Raw genomic sequence first — 21,604 nt, forward strand, 5'->3', positions numbered from 1 at the left:
ACATGGTGCAATTATTTGTAATTCACGCTCTCATTCATCATTCAACCCTCAATTACGTACTGAATGACATGATTCGCCATACAAAATTTGAGCTGCGAATTACACAAGCTGTACGTAATTCAGTTTGAATTACGTATGAATGAACGAATGTGACATCTCTAATTTTTATCGGGTATTTATCATAATCAGCTTTTTGTTTTCATTGGTTGGAGACAAATAAAAAATATAATTACAAAAAATGCAAATAAATACAAAATATACAACTTAAACTGTTGAAATAATGTAATAAACGTATTTTTGTATCATACACACACAAATATTCCAAAAAATGACAAAAAAAAGAATGAAAAAAAAAAAAACAACATGGCGATTGGGTTAATTGTCTATTGTCATTCAGAGGCCGAATTAAGTAATTGAACTTCTCCGTGTGAACTTGGTGTTATATACCCACCATCAAATCATGTGTGTTAGGTTTTAGGTGAATTTCCGAAAGTGGACCTAACTATAACAATCGATGTTTTTTAAATAGTAATATAGTCAGAGTGATGGAAGCTCTTATTTCTCTTGTCTTATAAAACTCTTATAAAACTTGTTTATGATGAATTTCATTGCTTTCTATCATTTTGAAGTTCTTTATGTCGAATTTCGTTGCTATTCTTACATGCGGGAGGGGTTAGAATCAATTATGGGGCGATCCTCTTAATATTTGGCAGAGAGATTTTAGCAGTGTTTACTTTTACTAATATATTAGTCAGCATTTGCCGCAAAATACACATTTTTATCACTAGTCATACTAAAAATATTTAAACTTTTTCAGATTAAAAAAACATTGCTACTAAATATTGCCGTTCTGTTTTTATGTTTAACTAGAAAAATTGCGACGTTACACTGCAATCTCTAGCAGCACGAATGAACAGTATTAATCTCTTGTTTTTGTACAAGAAAAAAATATATTTTTGTGCTATAGCAGCGCACACTCACATCTGTTAAACTAATATGGCTAGTATTGATGATATTTTTATTTGCGCTGAGTTTTTCCTTGCAGCAATTAAATTTTGTTTTGCAACTGCTAGCTGCAAATTTATTTATTGTTTTTTTTATATTTTATTTTATGAATAAACAGTTATACCAGTGTTACAACAGTCTCTAATTAAGGATAATTATTTTTCGCAACATAAAAAATAGTTTGTAAAATATACATAGTGGCACCTCCCATATGAATTAAATACAGAAATCGCTTTTCTCAGAAACTATTAGAGTCAGAATCTTCTAATTTTGACGAAAAACTTTAACTTCATTATGAACATTGGGAAAAAATGTGCAGACTTTTATTAGGGGGCTTGGAACCTCCATATGAATTAAATAAATATGTATGTTATTGAAAATATGGCTACCCCATAAAACAAAACTCAAATTAAAAGCGTTCTTTAGATGTTTTTATTATTTTTATAACCAAATGATAGTTTTAAATATTTTTTGTTGTAGAAATTAATAAATTTATAATCACCTTATATAAAACAGGGTAAACACACATAATTAAAATATTTTTCGTTGAATTCTAATGAGCTTACTTTACAAATTTTCAAATCACACTGTTAAAATGTGGAAGATTATTATATAATTTTTTTTGAAGAAATGTAGTTAACATTATTATGTAATACATTAAGGAAAAAAAACAAACAAATATCAAGGTAGTATTTTCTGTGTTATATCATACAGAAACTATGAGAATATTTAAACTATATTTTAACAATTAATATGTCAATCAGTACAGGATATCATAGGTCGAATATCATCGATATATGGATGATAATAAATATACATATTAATATCGACATACATACATATGTACATACATACATACTACATACATACATACATACATACAGACAGACAGACAGACAGACAGACAGACAGACAGACAGACAGACAGACAGACAGACAGACAGACAGACAGACAGACAGGAGAAGACAGACAGACAGACAGACAGACAGACAGACAGACAGCAGACAGACAGACAGACAGACAGACATACAGAAGACAGACAGACAGACATACAGACATACATACAGACATACAGACAGACAGACATAAAACAGACAGACATACATAACATACATACATACATATACATACATACATACATACATACATACATACATACATACATACATACTACATACATACATACATACATACATACATACATACATACATACATACATACATATATATATACATACATACATACATACATACATACATACATACATACATAAATAACATCAATACTCGCCATATTAGTTTAACAAATTTGAGTGTGCGCTGCTAAAGCACAAAAATATATTTTTGTTGGCCTGCAATTATGTCTGCCTGCTACTAGAAATTGCAAACACGAGTTGCAATTTTTATATTAATACGAATATATATGACTGCAATTTTTAGTAGCAAAGTGATACAAAAATGATAAATTTTCACATTTATTTTATAGTCATATACAAGAGAAGTGGTGCTAGTGCTGCATATTTAAACGCTGGATTTTAGTTTCTATAAAATATGTTTATGCCAATTTCGTTGATATACTGGCATTTTGAAGCAAATTATGAAATTTGAAGTAATTTTCTGAGGTGAACCTTATATAGGGGGTAGTGTCAATTATGAGCCGATCTTCATACAATTTGGCAGAGAGATATTTGTTCTCCGAAAACTTGTTTACGTCGAATTTCGTTGCTTTACTATATTTTTGAAGAAGCTATAAGCGTTATAGTCATTTACTGAAAGAACCTTATATAGGGAGTAGGGTCAATTATGAACCGATCTCTATTAAATTTGGAAGACAGATTTTAGTTGAAGCAAGTTATGAGCGTTATAGTCGTTTTCTGAGAGGGACCTTATATGCGTGGTAAGGTCAATTATGGACCGATTCTCATAAAATTTGGTAGGGAAATTTTGGTTCATATAAAATGGAATTTCATTGGCATACTGCAGTTTTTAAAACAGCTATGACTGTATACACTGTTTTTAGGGGGGCCACTTGTATGGGCGCTTCTGATGGTGGGTATAAAAAATTATATATTAAGGGTTAATTATACTTAAACCCTTTTTGACTATGGAGTGAAATTGAGGTGAATATTTTAAAAAGAAAAATTTTGTTTTTAAAACTGATATTTTATGTAATCCTTTTTTAAGGTCGATTTTCAATCTAATATGTCTAAAAATACAAACTTTATATGGTCGAAAAGGGTTAATTCATACGTTTTCATACTTAAATACATAATATAATTTTTGGTTTTATTTCTTTTATTCCTCTAATTGTATAGAGCATAGATAGATGGTGTTTTTTTGAGTTTTTGAACTTTGAGGCACTTAGTTAAATTGTTCCCAAGTGCCTTAAAGGGTTAATTTGTTTTTTTTTTGACTCTATTTTAAATATCGGACTATATATGATAAATTGATTTAAAATGTATAACAGTAAATACGTATTCTCTTAAATATTGCCAAAAATGCGATTTTCCCGAAATACGCCGAGTTCAAATCGCAGGTATAGCGAAACTGTAAGAAAATTTTGAAATTTGTTTAACAAAGTTTAAAAAAAAATTAAATTAGAGACTTGAAACGGCCTTTGAAAAACTTTTTTGGCCATAGCTGAGAACAATATATATATGTGTTCGAGATGTTTACTCTGTGCACATTACGATTCCTTTACAATAAAGTACAAAATTGATTACTAAAATGGCCAAATTTGAGCAAAACCTGGAAATAATCGGTATTTTCCCCTTGGAAACTTTAGAGCCGTTGCGACACCTGTTAACGTTATCCCATCAGCCTAATTTTTTGTATGACATAGTTTTACAATCCAAAGAACAATTCTAGGGGGGGACGATCTGTCGGACAATATTTTTTCCTTCATACAAGCTTGAAACACTCTAATGTTCATTGATCAAATGATTGACGTAAAAACGAACTAAAAATTTTTTGAGAATTTATGTATTTTTTGAACCAGCACTTAGGGCATATTGGATCTAGAAAATAGGTTTTGGGAAGGAGGATAGAGGGAGTAGTGTTTTTCGACATTTGATTTAAATCTTTGATTAAACACTTCTGCAGAAAGTTTGTTTCGCATAAGGACGGTAGAAGAATGATTTTGTTGTGTAATGAGTTGTGCGGTTCACTGGCCAATAGAAAATAAATATGTGTGTTCTGGATGAACAACATGTGTTGCGTTAAAATATATGGGTAATGGGTATTTTTCAAATTCAACAACAATTCAAAGAATATATAAAAAGTTACAATTATTATTTTTTATATTAAACATATTTGAACAAAAGAAATCATAATTTCGATTTTTAGTGGGTCTTGTTTTTTTTGGCAGAATATTAAACATATTTTATAACAAGTAAGAAGTCTATATTCGCCTTTGCCGAATCTTATATACCCTTCACCATAATGTGTTTAAAAAATATTAATTTTATAAAATGTCAATTTATTTCATCTTCCCGACCCTGTCATAACTTAAGCAAAACAAGAGAAACAACAACAATGCTAAGCGAAATAAAAAACAGAAAAAACAAAATACACAACGTAATGAAACCACAGCCATCCAAACATTAGAAACAATATACACAAAAAAAACAAAATACACAAGGCGATGAAGCCACAGCCATCCAAACATATGAAACGAAATACATACACAAAAAAACAAAACACACATCGCAATGAAACCAACCTTTTATACAATAAGCAGTGTTGTTGTTGCTTTTTTGATGAAATTTTCAGAGGTTGTCTCGGATTTTTACTCATATCTCCGTTATCGAAAGTATGTCCAACAGAACTATTGAAGATTTGGATCCCGAAGATATCTAGGGTCTTCAGAAAACTGATTTCAACAAACACACAGACAGACGGACATAGCTTAATCGACTCCGCTATCTATAAGGACTCGGAATATATATACTTTATAGGTCGGAAAATTATATTGTAGAAATTACAAACGGAATGACAAACTTATATATACCCTTCTCACGAAGGTGAAGGGTATAAAAAGTAAAAAGAGATGTAATAATAGAAACATCTAATATAAATATACATTTACTAGAGATCATACCAAATTAGTTTGCAAGAACCCAATGTAAAGTATTTACCATATTAAACAGATAATAACAACTCAAATCTGTCGAATTTGATAAAAATGTCTCTATATTTAAACTAACCCAGCTAAATTTTCTTGAATTTCGGTAATGAGTAATAGTTATTTCGTAGGTTACAAAGTAATGGGTGGTACATATTTATCTCATTATTTCAAATAAAATAATAATTAGTTGTTTGTAATGATTTAAATATGTACTTATATATACAAGAGTCAAATAAGTACTTGCATGTAATACGTGTAATAATCACTTATTTTAGTGAAAAACTATGTATCTAGTTTTCTTTAAATAAATTTAAGTCTTACATTTATAGTTACCTAGATATGTTGCTGATTCCAGATATTATTTTATTTGCAGTTCCCTAGATTGGTTTGTTTTTATAATGTACGGACTATAAATATTTCTTTTCGTTATTGATATGTATATTAGGTATATGTATAACTATTGACATTTTTTTGCAAATATGAGAATTGGCATAGCATCGTCAAATAGAGCATTAAAAAATATGAAAAACCGCGGTATTATTTTTTCGCGGTTGTTAAAAAACTTCACGCAAAAAAACGCTATAAAGTTTTTCGTTACTATTTATTTTGGAAAAATACGTCTTTTTCCTTAACTAAGTTGTTTTTGTAATTAATAATAACTGCGGACATACTTTAAAAAATAATTTGAAATAAGGGAAGTATTCCTCACACTTGCAAAAAAGTTGCAATTATATATGTAATGACTGATTCACCATCATTCAGCCCAAACCGTTAAAGCAATAATCATGAATTTTCACTAGGTTTCATGGACATTGTATAGAACCATTATGAAGTGATTTTTGGAAACTCGAACGTTTAGGTAATGAAATGGGCAAAAAGGGGGTAAAAGTTGTTTTATTTAAAAAACTGGTCTTGGTTCGAGTTATTTTTGATTCAAAATTACCCCAAAAAATTATATTCATTATTTGTACAACATTGGCCATCATGTGGTGGCATGCCAAAAATTTCGCTAAAAACAGTTATATCCCTAATGAATATGTGTGTTTGTACATTAGAGGTGTCCAAAAATAAATTTGCTTGAGTTGTTTTAATTTTGCTCATTAGTATCTAAAATTAATTACAGTAAATATTTAGCCCAATCGAATAATGAGAACCCTTGTCGGAAATTGATTGATTGAAATGCATAAAGTTTCGTTAACACAAACCCATGGCTTAATAGGTAGCGGAATCGATTAAGCCATGTCCGTCTATCTGTCTGTTGTCATTCCGTTTGTAATTTCAACAATATAATTTTACGGCCCTATAAAGTATGTATATATACATATATTCAGGATCCTTATAGCTAGAAGAATCGATTAAGCCATGTCCGTCTGTCTGTCTGTTGAAATTTTCTGAAGACCCCAGATATCTTTGGGATCCAAATCTTCAATAATTCTGTCAGATATGCTTTCGAGAAGTTTCCTATTGAAAATTAGCAAAATCGGTCCATAAATAACTGAAATATGTGCAAAAATCTGAGACTACCTCTGAAATTTTTATATTTGTTTGTGTGTATGTTATGTGTGACATGTGTGCAAAGATACAATTCGATGCAAATCAGACTTGTTAATATGTAGATTTATAAATAGTTTTTCGTTTACAATTTGTTACAAACTAAATAACCCATTATTCGCACAGTTTCCGTAAGTCAAATGGTAACTATATATTTAGTTATTTTAGGTAACTACTTATTTGTTGGTCCAAGTAGTAAGTAGTTTCCACTGGCTTCCAATATTACTTTCTGGCTTACCAGGTATGTTAAGATTTTGCTAGAAAATCGCAAAATTAGTTTGCAAGAACCCAATGTAAACGCAAATCTATCGAAATTGATAAAAAAATTCTCTGTAGTTATATTATATCAAAAAAAAATCGATTTAGATGAAATTTGCTCCAAGGTTAGTACTATTGGATAGTAGACCAGACACTATCACCTCTATTCTCTATTACAGCTCTATCGGTCAAGAACTGCCGGACTTAGAGAGGGTCAAAATTTGACATTTTGGTCATACAAGGTTTTATTCAAATGAGTGTAACTTTTCACCTATTGGTGCTAGCAAAAATTATCCAAATGAGTTCGGGTAGCTATTTCTTCACTGGTTCTATAAAAAATATTATTTTTTATTTTATTTTTTTTTTTTTCAAAATGGGCTTTTTTTTTGTAAGAACAGACATAACAGACATTATTGAAATTTTGAAAATACCACTATTACTAACTTTAATGCAAATAGAGGCAATATATCGGTATTGAAACTGGTGTAATACCGGTATTGATACCCTTATGATAACGGTATTGTACGGTATGATACCGGTATAAGTGTTAACTTATTTCGGTATCAATATTTGAGAACCAAGTAGACTGTCACGGGGACTAAAATATCAAAATGTGGAAAATAGTTGGATGATGCAAATTTTTATTGTATTTGGTATCAGCACACCAAATAATACTAGGATTCGTGGAAATTATAATATGAACAAAGTAAGAAAGACCCATTCAAGGAAAATCTAAATTTTAGAGCACTTCTATCATTTTATTTTGATTTTGCTACCCACAGAATTACTTCTAGCGAAGCTTTAGAGAACATATAAATCTTCTTTAGAACAAAATACTTTTTCCAGCGATTTATGTTTCAAATTGTTGAGATCGAATTTTGTACATATGGAAATATTCTAAGAATTGATTTCATGAAAACTCTTTAGAGGTCTTTGTAAATTCAAAATTTTTCGACAGAACAGGTTCCAGAAATAATGCAACATCACTAGTTCCAAGGTAGCTGTTACAGAAACTGAACTGGTTCCTTTTGGATCTGTTCAAAAACTCGTTATTTTATAACAAATTCGAAAAATTTTATTGAAAGCTCATTTTAAATTCCGATTTAAAATCGCTCTATAATAATGGATTTGGGACGTTTGCGTAAACGTACTAAAAATATTATTTATGCAGTTTTAGTTTTAAAATTTAATTTGAAATATTTTGCAATAATCAATCATTATTTTTATAAATTTTGTTAGAACTTTTTCCTTTGTAGCATTTTTTTATTTTTAGCACTTTATAGCATTTTATTCCAAAATATCTAGCACTTTTTTCCAATTGGGTTTGGTTAATGACTACTATATACCATTGCAGCAAAAACTATCATTGATAATTATGGAGTTAATTTGCTAAAAATTACTTACACAATAGCATTCATTATTTTAATACGGTGATGACATTGGAGGCAAGTACTTACCACGCTCGCTTACAAATAGGGAGTAAGTACTTACTACGATTGCTGTCAAGTAAGTAGTTTGTTTTTAAGTAGATAAATCCACAAAAATGTGTGATAGAGGGTATATATAAGTTTGTCATTCCGTGTGTAACACCAAGAAATATTAATCGGAGACCCGGTCCTTATCAAATTCTGTGTTGATTTAGCTGTGTCCGTCCGTCTGTCTGTGTAAAACATGCTCACTTTAAAACTAAGCAAAGGAATTCAACCAAATTCTTCGAAAATAGTCATTAAGCAGTTTGGTATTGAAAATTGAAAAAAGTTATGAGCAAAAATTTCAGACTACCTCGAAAAAATTAAGTTTTTTGCACATATGTATATAATATGAACAGAAATCATATTATGAACGTAAATCTGTGTCGGTCCATAAATGGTCGTAGCTCCCATACAAAGTTCACTTCCGAAAGTCACTTAAATGCACATAACTAATTAAGAAATAAAGATAGTGGAATAATATTCTGCATAAATATGTTTTGTGAATACATATATCAATTTGAAATTTTTTTTCGGATCAGTCAATAATTAAGGAATGAAGATATCGGTATAAAATTCAATATGAATGTGTTTAAAGTAAATATAAAACACTCTGCTAAATTTTTTCCGTATCGTTCCTATTTGGTCACAGCTCCCATATGAGGTTCACTTTCGAAAACAACTTAAAAACACATAACTAATCATAACTAATGTTATGTGTATACATATATCACTCTGAAAAATATTTTTCGAATCGGTGAATAATTGGGCATAGCTCCCATATAAGACCCACTTCCGATAACCACGTAAACGCACATATTTCATTAAGGAATGAAGATATCGGTATAAAATTCTTCACAAATGTTTTTTAAATACATATAAACCACCCTGCGAAATTTGTCCCGGATAGATAAATAGTTGTCATAGCTCCCATACAGGTCCACGTCCTAAAATCACTTAAATGTACATATGTAACTAATAAAGAAATTAAGATTTTTAAATAATATTCGACTTAAATATGTTTTGCATATATATATAACTCTACCAATATTTTTCAGATCGGTCCATAATTGGTCATATCTGTCATATCCATTTTCGAAAATCGCATATTTCATTAATAAGTAAATATATCGGAATAAACTTATAGATATAAATATTTCCATGAGCATATTTTGTGTATATACTAGGGTTGTCATTCGAATAAAAATTATTCGATTAATCGAAGGAAAAAATTTGTATTTCTTCAAACGAATAAAAAATTGATAAATTTAAAATAGGTTGAGATTCAACTAAGTTACTGACTTAATAATAATAAGTGCATTAATGTACGAAAATCCATTTTTTACCCGTATTTTGAAGGTGTTTGGCAAGTTTTATTTATATTTTATTAAATTATTCGAATAAAACTATTTATTCGTTATTCTTTCGAACAATTTTTAAAATTTAATCGACTACTCGAATGAAAAAAATGTTGAAAATTTTTATTCGAATAATTTTAAACACGAATAATTGACAACCCTAGTACAAACCATTCTGAAAAAAAATTTCGGATCAGTCCATAATGGTCATAATTCTTATATAAGGTTCACTTCCTTAAGTTTATACCATATATTTCATTAATATATGTATATCGTCATAGTGGATTATTTTTCCATTGCACTAATATTATAAGTATAAATTATACCAATAACAAATTTGTCGTAATTTTTACGTTATTCATCAGCAGTTAATAAAGCTTATACACTGTTATAAGTACGTATTATCTCAAAATCGGTTTACGACCCATAGTGCAATGTCTGTCTATCCATAATTTCAGATAGTATCACAGATCATATTTATAATTAGAAAAAATTGGTGGCTACAGTCCACGTATTGTAATATTCCCACTAAATTTTATTAAAATCAGACATTATCTTTAAATATTTTGTAAAAATGTTTTAATTTCCAAAGAAGTAGAAACAAATTAAAGTCGGTTGTCTATATTAGAGCTTGTTGAAGTCGTAGTCTGATGTCAATGAAATTTAGTGGAAACATTTGTAGATTATGTTCACTAATTTTTATTAATTATTTTAATTAATTTTAATTATAAATCTTTAGCTAATATTAGAAAGGCAAATTGTGACATAATCTGTATCGGAATTAAAAATATTTAGATTTAAAAATATCATTGTAATAAAAAAATAATGCACTAAGCTCAAAAACGACTAATGATATGCAAAAATAGATTTTACCATATAGGAAACTAGCTATACCCAGTGTGCTTCGCTACCCTCATCGTAATGGGATAAAATAAATATTATTATTGTAAATCTATAATAGCCCATTCAGACCGAACAAAATTAAGAATTTCGTGATTTCGATCGAAATCTACGCAATTTAAGTAATTTCCCATATATTTTGTTATTTTGAAATTAAGTTATTTTGCTTAATTTCATTGAAATTTACTTGAAATTACAAAGAACATGTCTGTCTAAGTCAAAAAAACTAACAATTTTTACAACCATACCAAAACAGTCAACGAAATCATTTTAAGTTTTAAAATCATCAGTCTGAACAGGTTAGATTTCGTTCATAATTTCAAGCCGAAATGAAGTAATTTCGACTCGGTCTGAATGGGCTATTCTCAATATTACAGACAATTAAAGAAAGAGTTGAAGAACGAAAAAGTGCCAGACAGAATGAGATAAAACGGTTCACATCGGGAAAAGTTATGAATCAAAATTTAAAAATACTCCGAAAAAATAAGTATTTCAGCACATTCTGATGTAATTTTCACGAAAACTATGCAATATAATCCATGAAAATCATGTTACATTCGTTGCTAGACGAGAGCTTGATTTGTCAGAAAGATTACTTTCATACACAGAAAAGATACCGTTATTTTTTTCGATCGGTCCATAATTTTGAGCTACGACCAAGTTGCCCTTCCTGTGTGAAACGAACGGCACATAATTGGTTATAGCTCCCATACGAGGTCCTCTTCCGAAAATCTCTTGAACGCACATTACTTATTACCAAATAACGACATCCTTACAAAACTTGTCACAATTATTAGCTTTGTATAAAAAAAGCTATTTCAAGATTTTCTTCACGATCGGTTAATAATATGGGTGCGATCGGTTCCATACAAGGTCCCCTTCCGAAAATCACTTAAACACGCGTTATTTATATTACCAAATAACAATATAGATAAAAAATTTTACTGAAATGTTTTATATTTAGAAATGTTACTTTAAGAATTGTTTACGATCGGTCTATAATTGGTCATGCTGCCATACTAGATCCTTTCCCGAAATACACAATAAGCTTATTTAACAAGTTGCATTATCTTAAAAAAACTGTATTACCAACATTTGTGACTGAATTTTTTAATATTTATGTATTTCTTACGTGTTTTTCTATGCGTTTTTATGTAAAACTGGAAAAATAACGAAATACTGAACAAATACAGAACACTAAATAAAATACAGAACATGTTCACGTTTTTTAGCGAAGAATAATTTATACAGAACAGGGCTCTAAAATACAGTACTGTTCTGTATAATACAGAACGTCTGGTCACCGTAATTATAATAGAAAACTCAAAAAGTACCAGTTGAAGAACGCAAAAGTGCCAAAAAGTCCCTTTTATAGGTTCTCACTTAATCCGGGCTCTATATGCTTAATGCTTGAATGTTCACTGGTTAAAATGATACATGGGTGCAAAAAAGTTCCAAAATACAAATTTTTACCTATATATTCCCTAAAGGGTCCGAATTTGAAAAAATTATCAGACACCTGTCCGCTTCTTTTTTTTAATGAACGACGATAAGCTTTAAACTGTTTTAGTATCTTTTTACCCGTTTTTGCTATTTTTTACCCCCTAAACATTCGAATTTCCATCTTAGTGGATTTATTTGGTGGGACACCAACCTCCTTCCAAATTTCACCTCTTTAGCTTCAACCGTTTAGGCTGTGCAATGATGAATCTGTCAGTAATTCAGTCAGTCAGTTACGTTAGAATTTTATATGCATATGGGCAATTTCGTGTCAAGTGACCCAATTTTAAAATCGATGTCTTCCGATTTAGATGAAATTTGCAACAAGGTTAGTACTATTGGATAGTATACCAGACTGCCGGACTTAGAGGGGGTCAAAGTTGGACATTTTGGTCATACAGGGTTTTATTCAAATGAGTATAACTTTTCACTTATTGGTCCTAACAAAAATTGTCCAAAGGAGATCAGATAGCTATTTCTTCATTGTTACTAAAAAAAATTTCATTATTTTTTAAAATTTTTTTTCAAAATGGCCCTTATTTTTTGCTCAAAAGAAAGCTTATACGATTTCTTTTAAGGGCTTTATAGTCCCATAATGGGATTAAATACATACAACATTTAATTTCATTGTTTATAAAATTAAAATTATTAAAAAAATTTATATTTTTTCTACTATTTAATTTTATATGACAAATTAGAGTCTGTTTGGGATGAAGATGACTAATTTTTGCCAATAATTATGTACAATTTTTTTTAATCCCATTTCACTCATCCGAGCTGTTTTTGTTAAGAGAATCCAACGACTTCTTCATTTTTTCGTGAAGTGAGGACATTCGGGACATTATCCTGATCCAATATTACCGACTAATGTTAAAACCATTTTCTTAAGATTGTTTGTTAAATTAACTTTTAAAGCGTTGTCATTAGTGTCCGAGTTTGGTTTGTATCGACTGTACATAAATAGTTCAACATACATATTTAGCGTTTTAGCACCATCAACAGCAAAATCATATCATTCATAAAAAAATTAAATCATTAGAAGAACAAAACATATAAACTTAATGATTTATTCATAATATCAACCAAGCATATCTTAATTATTCTGCTCAAGATTTTTAAAAGTACAAATCATTAATTTCCTCACAATGTACATAAACATGTACATACAATCATATGTATATACATACATACATACGTATGTATGTATATTATAACAAGTACTTGTATTTGTGTACTATACTTAGTACGAATGCACATAAATTTATAATAAAATTCACATTTCTAAACACGCTACAAAAGGCATTAGCATTTCTTGGTAAGCAGCATTAGATTGCTAGATAAGTCACCGGTTTTCGATAAATATTAATATGTATGTATGTTTCTCGCTTAAGCTGTCCATTATATAATACCTGCCTACATACATATATACATATAATATTAATGTATGTACATAATTATGTGCTCCTTAAGAATTTTATAGAAAAACCATGAAAACGATGCCTCTCTTCAATGAAACAAGTTTAATAGCAAAAAAACAGACAATATACATTAAAAACGAATATTTTTTTAACGGTTTATAACGAAAGGGGCAAATAAATAAAAAAATACAACCGCAAATCAGTTGGTAAATTTATGCACATATTTATTTAATACTAACGCATTGAAGGGTTTCAGATAATTTGCTTGTTATCACAACAAACACACATTTGCTCAATTCACAATCGACGTTGTATCATATTAAGCGTTATAAGTCAACAGATTCTACATTAGTCATAACCAGGGAAACTAAAATATGCAAATACATATTTTTTATGGTTCGTCGTATGGACTCATGGATAAGATATTTATACATTTCAGACCACTTTAACAATTTTGGCATCGAACGTGTTTTGAGTTTTGTAGAAATTTAAGGCATATTTTCGAGTTGTACTTTTTATTTTTTGTATATTTTTAAAACATTTCTTTTTTAATTTTATTCTTAAAAATTAAAAACAAAAAATATATATATATATTTGTTTTAAATTTTACTGTCTGTTTTTTGGGATTTTTTATTCAAATGCTTTAACAACACAACATCCCAGCAAAAATTTTCATTACCTAGTAATCTAGAAAGTAATATTGGAATCACGTGGAAACTAATTACTTTTGGGGTGAATAACTAATTATTTTTGTTCGACGAGGTTCAAATAATATGTACCTACCTTAAACAAATTAATAAATGGTTACTAATTTGATTACAAAAACTTTGCGAAATAACTAGTTACAAATAAACCTACAAATATGTTATGTGATAGCTAGTTATTTTGGGCCGACTTTGTATGTAGAAAACAAAAAATAAAAAAAATTCCTCGGCCGGGATTTGAACTCAGGCATTCAGTTGTTCTCTATGTTTCCCACTCCAGCCGCTTACTTGATGCTCCATTAACATGTTGCTTTTTGTAATTTTGAGAACGGCTTTTTAAAAAAATATGTAAATGAATGTCATTTTGAAAAAAAAAAAAAAATAAACAGTATCCAGCAGGGCTTGAACCACGAACCTTTTTGTTAAATGAACGTCCTAGACAATTGAGCTGTAACAAATCCAAATTGTTTAGTTCTTTACCAGTAATAACCTATTCAGCTAAATGAAATAATGTGGATGATAATGAACACTCATTACCAAGTAATGTATGAAATAACTACTGGCTATTACCAACAATTTTAGATTTTTTGCTGGGATGTTTTCACGTTTTCCGAAAGTTGTATATATCCCAGCAATGCCACAGATCAGTACCTAACCCAATCTTTATCTAATTTTTTTGGAAGTGAACTTCAGAAAAAGAAGCTAAATAGTATTTTAAAAAAGGTCCAAACTCTTCATAATTTAATATATTTTCATATTTTAATCTGAGAAATTAATTCCGAAAGACCTTGAATGGCTCTAGATCCAAAACTACAATTTCTCACAGAATTTGTTAAACTGATTATACTCATTTGTATTTAATTCTATTACAAAAACATGGTGTGTATCAAACTATTTTGTTGTCTTCAAATTATAAATGCCCCTATAAGTATTGATTTTTTGGATGGGTAATTAGTGAATACAACTGAAAATGTAAAATTTAATAATTATTGTTAATATTTCATTATATTCCTTGCTTTGTTTTTTTAAATGCCTTTTATATAAAAACGTACATTTTGTTTCTTTTATTTATTTCCTTTGAATAAATGTGGATTTTCTGAAAATCCGAAAACCGATTTTTGAAAAAGTCAAATAATTGATAATATTGATGAGACAATGAGGGTCTACAAATTAGAGCATAAACATTTCACAACCCTGCAAAAAATGAGACTACAACACACTCATGTAAAGAGTACTCCTCAAAGGACTAGGGCTGGTCCAAAAAAATCCAAATATATGGAAAAAAACATATGTAGTCTATTTAACATTGTGATGCCCCAGATAAAAATGTATGTATAACATCGGAGTAATTCCAAAACAACTTCCACGATAAATTATGGGTCTACATGATCCGCAGCAAGGTTCTATGTAATTTGGGCTTAAAAAAATAAATAAAATAAACATGACACATGCCTGCATTACATAGGACTTGCTAAACGAATCATGTTCTCGAATAATGTTTACAGGTTTTGGGACAACCTAAATAGATTTTATACTCCAATTATTTTTGTAGGGCATTTACAGGTTATTTACAAATTTAACTGCTGTTGACAAACCAAATTAAAAAGGGAGGGCGACGAAATAAAATAAAACGACTGCCGACAAACCACATTTTTTACATTTATAAGAAAAAATCAATGCCAAATTGTATTTTTATTTAAAAATATAATTATTTTTTAAGAAATAAATAGGAATGATTTAAAAATAACTCAATAACTAAATAATAAAATATTAATTTCCTACCTATTATACATTTAATCAGTTTTTAGATCACATCATTTTATTTTTAGTCTTCAGATTACAAAAATTTAAATTAAAAAAGTAAAATTTTTCTTGAAAAGCATAAGCTTTCCATTTTAAATTATATTTATTTCATATTACCGGTAATTAAATTGCATGATTTTATTTTCCTTTTTTTCTAGCATTGGCCCTTTGTGATTGGTCCCAACTTCAGCAAAAACGCAGAAATTTAGCTCGTAAACACTGTTCTCCACGCGACGCAACTTCATTTTATCAAAAAATGTCGGATGTTGGTTGCTATGAAATGCAAGAATTTTTAGATCGTTTAAGTGCTACCGTGAAAAAGGATGGAGAGGAAATTGCATTAAAGCCTCTAGTTCAGCAAACTTGTGCTAATATGTTCAGTCAGTATATGTGCTCCATTCGTTTTGATTATGATGATAAAGAATTTCAATATATAGTACGTTGTTTTGATGAAATATTTTGGGAGATTAACCAAGGATATGCTGTAGATTTTTTACCATGGCTAAGTCCATTCTATGCAAATCATATGAAGAAGATTGTTCATTGGTCGAATACAATTCGAAAATTTATTTTAGAACGTATAATAAATGATAGAGAAAGAAATGTTGACGCTGAAGCGCCAGAAAGAGATTTTACTGATGCGTTATTAAAAAGTCTTGGCGAGAATGATGACGTATCTCGTGATACTATAATATATATGTTGGAAGATTTTATTGGTGGCCACTCTGCTATAGGAAACCTCGTAATGTTGGCGTTAGCTTATATAGTTAAAAACCCCGAAACTGGTAAAAAAATTCAGGCGGAAGTGGATAATATCCTTAGTAAAAATCAAAGATTTATTTCTCTTATGGACACTGATAACATGCCATATACTGTTGGAACAATTTATGAAGTATTAAGATACTGTTCGTCGCCTATTGTACCACACGTTGCAACTGAAGATGTTGCAATTGGAGGTTATGGCGTGACCAAGGGCACAATTGTATTCATCAACAATTATGAGTTAAACACCAGCCCTAAATACTGGAATGAACCAGAAAAATTCAATCCTGAACGATTTATTTTACCACTTAATCCACCCAAAATTGATCCAGTTACAAAAAATGTGCAACACGTTCAACTTAAGAAAAATATACCACATTTTCTACCATTTAGCATTGGAAAACGAACATGCATTGGTCAGAACTTGGTAAAGGGATTCGGATTTATAATGCTTGCTAATATAATGCACAAATTCGATATTTCAAGCAAAGATTTATCACAAATAAAAACATATCCGGCTTGTGTAGCTGTGCCGCCTGATACATTTCTTCTCACACTAAAACCTCGATCACCATAAGCACTACCAATTATTCTAAGTTCGACTAAGTTTTAAATATAGAAAACAAATTTCAAAGAAGTAAATTTTAAAGGTTTATCTTCAATTTTATTAATTTCTTTAAAAGATATTTCAATTATTTCATATTGAAAAATAATATTATTACTGTAATATATATAATACTTTAAGTTATAAATATGTATTTAATATATTAATTATTTAATGTAGTTACCCACATACGTTATACAACACATGACTGAAAAATACAACTAAAATAAAATGATTATTTTCTTAACTCTTAAGAATTTGTGTGTGTATTGATTTATCTGGTACATATTAACAAATTTGAGTCACTATTCCCAACTAAGTAAAATATTTTTTACGTTTCATTTAAATTATAGATTCAAACTATATTTTTAGGCCTTAAAATAAATAATTAAATCTTATAACTAAAACAAAACGATTTTGGGTTTGAAGCGGTTTCGGATGAAATCGAGTTTTGCGTGTCTCTTTTGAAGTTTGTCAATGTATTTCTGTCGAACTTTCGTAAATTCTTCCTTATCTCCATTTCATATATTAGAAAACACCGTTCATACACATCGATGTTTTGACGTTAAAACTAAACAAGTGAGAGTGTTATATTCGGCTGTGCCGAATCTCATATACCCACCATCAAACCATATGCCGTAAAAGGAATGCTCCCCTATAAACATCAGGGATAATATGGCTTAAGCAGTGTTGCCTAGGGTGATCGACTCGATTTTTCAACCGGTTTTAAAACCGGTTTTTTCTGCTTTACCAGTGTCGGTTTTTTCTAAATGTTGATTTTTCGAATATCGAATAACACGGTTTTTTCACTTTTTAAAAACCGGTTTCGAATACTTTTATTTGCTTTGTATTCAAAGATTATTTAAATTAAATTTTGAAGTAAATAATAATACAGCCCGTTTAAATTTTAAAAATATTCGAGTCCAGGAACTAGGATATATTTTTCTAAAGCACCATTGGTTAAACTTTTTTGATTTTCCTAATTAATTAAAAATTTTATTTGTAAAATTGATAACTGTTTAATAAAATTTTATTAATCTTAAGATTATATTCCAATTACAATAATTAATTTACCGCTGAAGTGGAAGTGTTGGAATGCCTATGAAAATTTCCTAAAAGGGCTTTAGAATAAGCTAGGATTACATAGTACCTTATGTTTAACAGAAGTGTCCACTTTTTTTCCTAATTTTTTTTTATATTAAAGAAATAATGTAAATCAGACGACTAGATCTAAAGTTATAATCTGTTAAACTGTTAAAAATCATTTCGGGCCATGTTTTATTAATCAAATTTAAACATAAACATTAATTTCTTCAAATTAACATATATTTTTTTATTTATTATGAAAAACCGGTTAACCGGTTTTTTCTGAATTTGAAAAATATCACCGGTTTTTTTGAAATGTCAACTATTCGAACTATTCGAAAACCGGTTTTTGGAAAATGTCGAATAATCGATCACCCTAGTGTTGCCACAACAAAATTTTTTTTCTAACCAAAATTCGAATAAAAAATAACCAAATTAAGAAAAAAGTAAACAAAACTATTTTTATTTGTTTCATGTTTACATTTGGACATTAAAATAACAAATTCATTTTCTGAAGTGGAACTTGTAACTATGTTTAATTTCGTCGCTAAACTGGTATTATGAAGACAGTTATGAGCGTTAATGTAATTTTCTGTACGGGATCTTATATGAGACGTATGGTCAATTATGGACCAATTCTGATAAAATCTGACAGAGATATTTTAGTTCCTTTAAAACTTGATTATGTTGAATTTTGTTGCTATATTGCAGTACATTATGAGCTTTAAAGTCATTTTCTGAGGAGACTTTTTATGAGGGATAGAGTCAATTATATACCGATCCTCATAAACTTTGACAAATACATTTCCAATAAAACTTTTTTATATTGAATTTCATCGCTATAGATGCTTTTTTAAGCAATATAGTAATTTTCTGAATAGGGCAATATGGGGGCTAGGTGAAATCGTTGACCGATATTTCGCATTTTCAATACCAATCAAACTGGGTCAATTAAAAATATTTTGCCATAATATTTCAGTTTTCTATCTTGTTTCTTTTCGACTCTATCGTGTTTTCAACAATAAATATATGTCTCTTCGCGGATTCGTTAACAAATGTAATTAATATTTATTTTAAAAAATAACAGAGTTTTTAACGCGTTTTAGCGCAATTCAGAAATACTCTACATACGACTTTTTGGAAAACAATTTTAAATTATAAAATTCTTCCCATTTTATGTACAGATTTGGAGATTTCGTTCGAAATTTGGATTTAAGGGGTATATTTGACCAAATTATAATACCATGTAGCGGATGTTAGCATTACATTCATAACTTCAGCAATATTTGTAAACGTAATCTATCCAAATTATCCGACAAATTGACCAAAATTCAGAATTTAAGACGGTAAAATAAAAACTAGTATACAACTTCATCAAGAAAATGTAAATAAAGAACTAAAAGTCATGGTGAGATAGTAGAAGTCAAAGGTCATGAGTATCAAATCTTTGCATATATCGCGATTATTGTTCTTCGTACGAGTTTAGATGTTGTTACAACTTTTGTATACAATACAATTTCATTTTCCTTAGCTGTGTTACTTAAAAATATCAGTTGATTAATACTTTGAAGATATTGTGATACTATTCTTGCATCAATTAGCAGAAAATACTTTATTAATTCTTATTAAATCATTTATCTTAGAATTTCGGAAATTAGCACAGTATCTGTTTATGCAAAATTTCAAATAGGTATAGAAGTTGGAATTACACTTTAAATTTTAAATTTAATTTGGAGGACATAATCTACTAAGTACGTAGACTATTCCCACCAAATTCCATAAAAATCGAAATGCGAAATACAGCCTACTTCGTTTTTTCATACAAGTATCGCGAGTTCTTTACATAAAAAGTTCCAAAAGAAATATTAAAGGAAGGACGGACGAGTTTGAATCGACCCAAGAAGTGATTTTAAGTTCATGGATGCACCAAAAAAAAAAAAAAAATCCACATATTACCAAAATTCAAAACAGGACGATATGTATATTTACATAGTTGATTTAAAACTAGAGATAAAAGAAGTTTTTTTTAATTTTTTTTTAGAATAAAAGCAAACAGCATTTAGTTCAATTGTTTGCAAAAAATAACCAAAACGAAAAAATAATTTACATGTACACATGCAAAATAAAAATAACCAATTTTGGTTAATAATAACCAAAGTGGCAACACTGGGCTTAAGTCAATTATGGACCGAGCTCTATTGATCTAACAAAATATTAATTTTTGTTCAATTTTTAAACCGTGAGCGTATGAGTAATTTTCTGAAGAGGACCTTTATATGCGTCAATTATGAACCGATACTCTTAAAATTTTGTATATAGATTTTGTTTTGTATAGAACTTGTTTATGTCAAATTTCATCGCAATACTCGTATTTTAAATAAGGAAAACTCGTATATTAATAACCAAAACTCGTTCCTGAAGGAAACTTTTGATAGGGGCTAGGGTCAGTTATAGATGAGTCCTCATTAAATTTGGAATGAAGAATTATGTTCCGAAGTATATACTTTTTTATGTCGATTTTCATCGTTGTACTAGTAATTTTCTGAATCCTCCCCATCAAATTTTTAAAGAGGACTTTATATGAGGGGTATGGTCAATTACACTGTAAGTAAAATTTCAACTTTCAAAAAGACACAGAAAAACGCCGAAACACGTGAACTTAATTAATATTTGAACGTAATAATTGAACTTAAGCGGTCGTAGAATCTAGTGACATACTCCGTTTTGTTGGGTTAAAATCGGGAGATATTGCATTTTAAAGTTTAAACTGTTTCTGAGGTGATTTTTGATTATTTAAATTTAAAAAACAAAACTCACACGCATATAAAAGTAAATAAATACATGAAACAAGAGTCCATTCGAATTATTATGCATACATATATATTTAGTTTTTCATAATTAGTTCGTATGTCTATGCGTGAAAACTTTTTTCAAAATTTAAAAAAATAAAATTTCATACTTTAAAACGCAATATCTCCCGATTTTGACCCTACTTTTCAAAACGGAGTATGCCACTAGATTCTACGACCCAAAATTAAGTTTAGGTGTCTCGGAGTTTT

The 21,604-nt window shown here is 29.3% G+C and overlaps 1 protein-coding gene across 1 annotated transcript in view; it reads left to right on the top strand.

The window, feature by feature from the left end:
- LOC119604575 (cytochrome P450 307a1-like) overlaps window positions 1-17,713 on the top strand; it is a 31,532-nt gene extending 13,819 nt beyond the window's left edge. The window contains exon 2 of the mRNA XM_037957270.1: window positions 16,252-17,713. Coding sequence (XP_037813198.1) covers window positions 16,252-17,432 — 1,181 coding nt within the window. The 3' untranslated portion in view covers window positions 17,433-17,713. The remainder of the gene's footprint in view (window positions 1-16,251) is intronic.
- The last annotated feature ends 3,891 nt before the right edge of the window (window positions 17,714-21,604 follow it).

This window comes from Lucilia sericata, unplaced genomic scaffold (genome assembly GCF_015586225.1).
Source record: "Lucilia sericata isolate MDLA Ls3-8-SP2 unplaced genomic scaffold, ASM1558622v1 Contig000405F_arrow, whole genome shotgun sequence".
NCBI lineage: Eukaryota > Metazoa > Arthropoda > Insecta > Diptera > Calliphoridae > Lucilia > Lucilia sericata.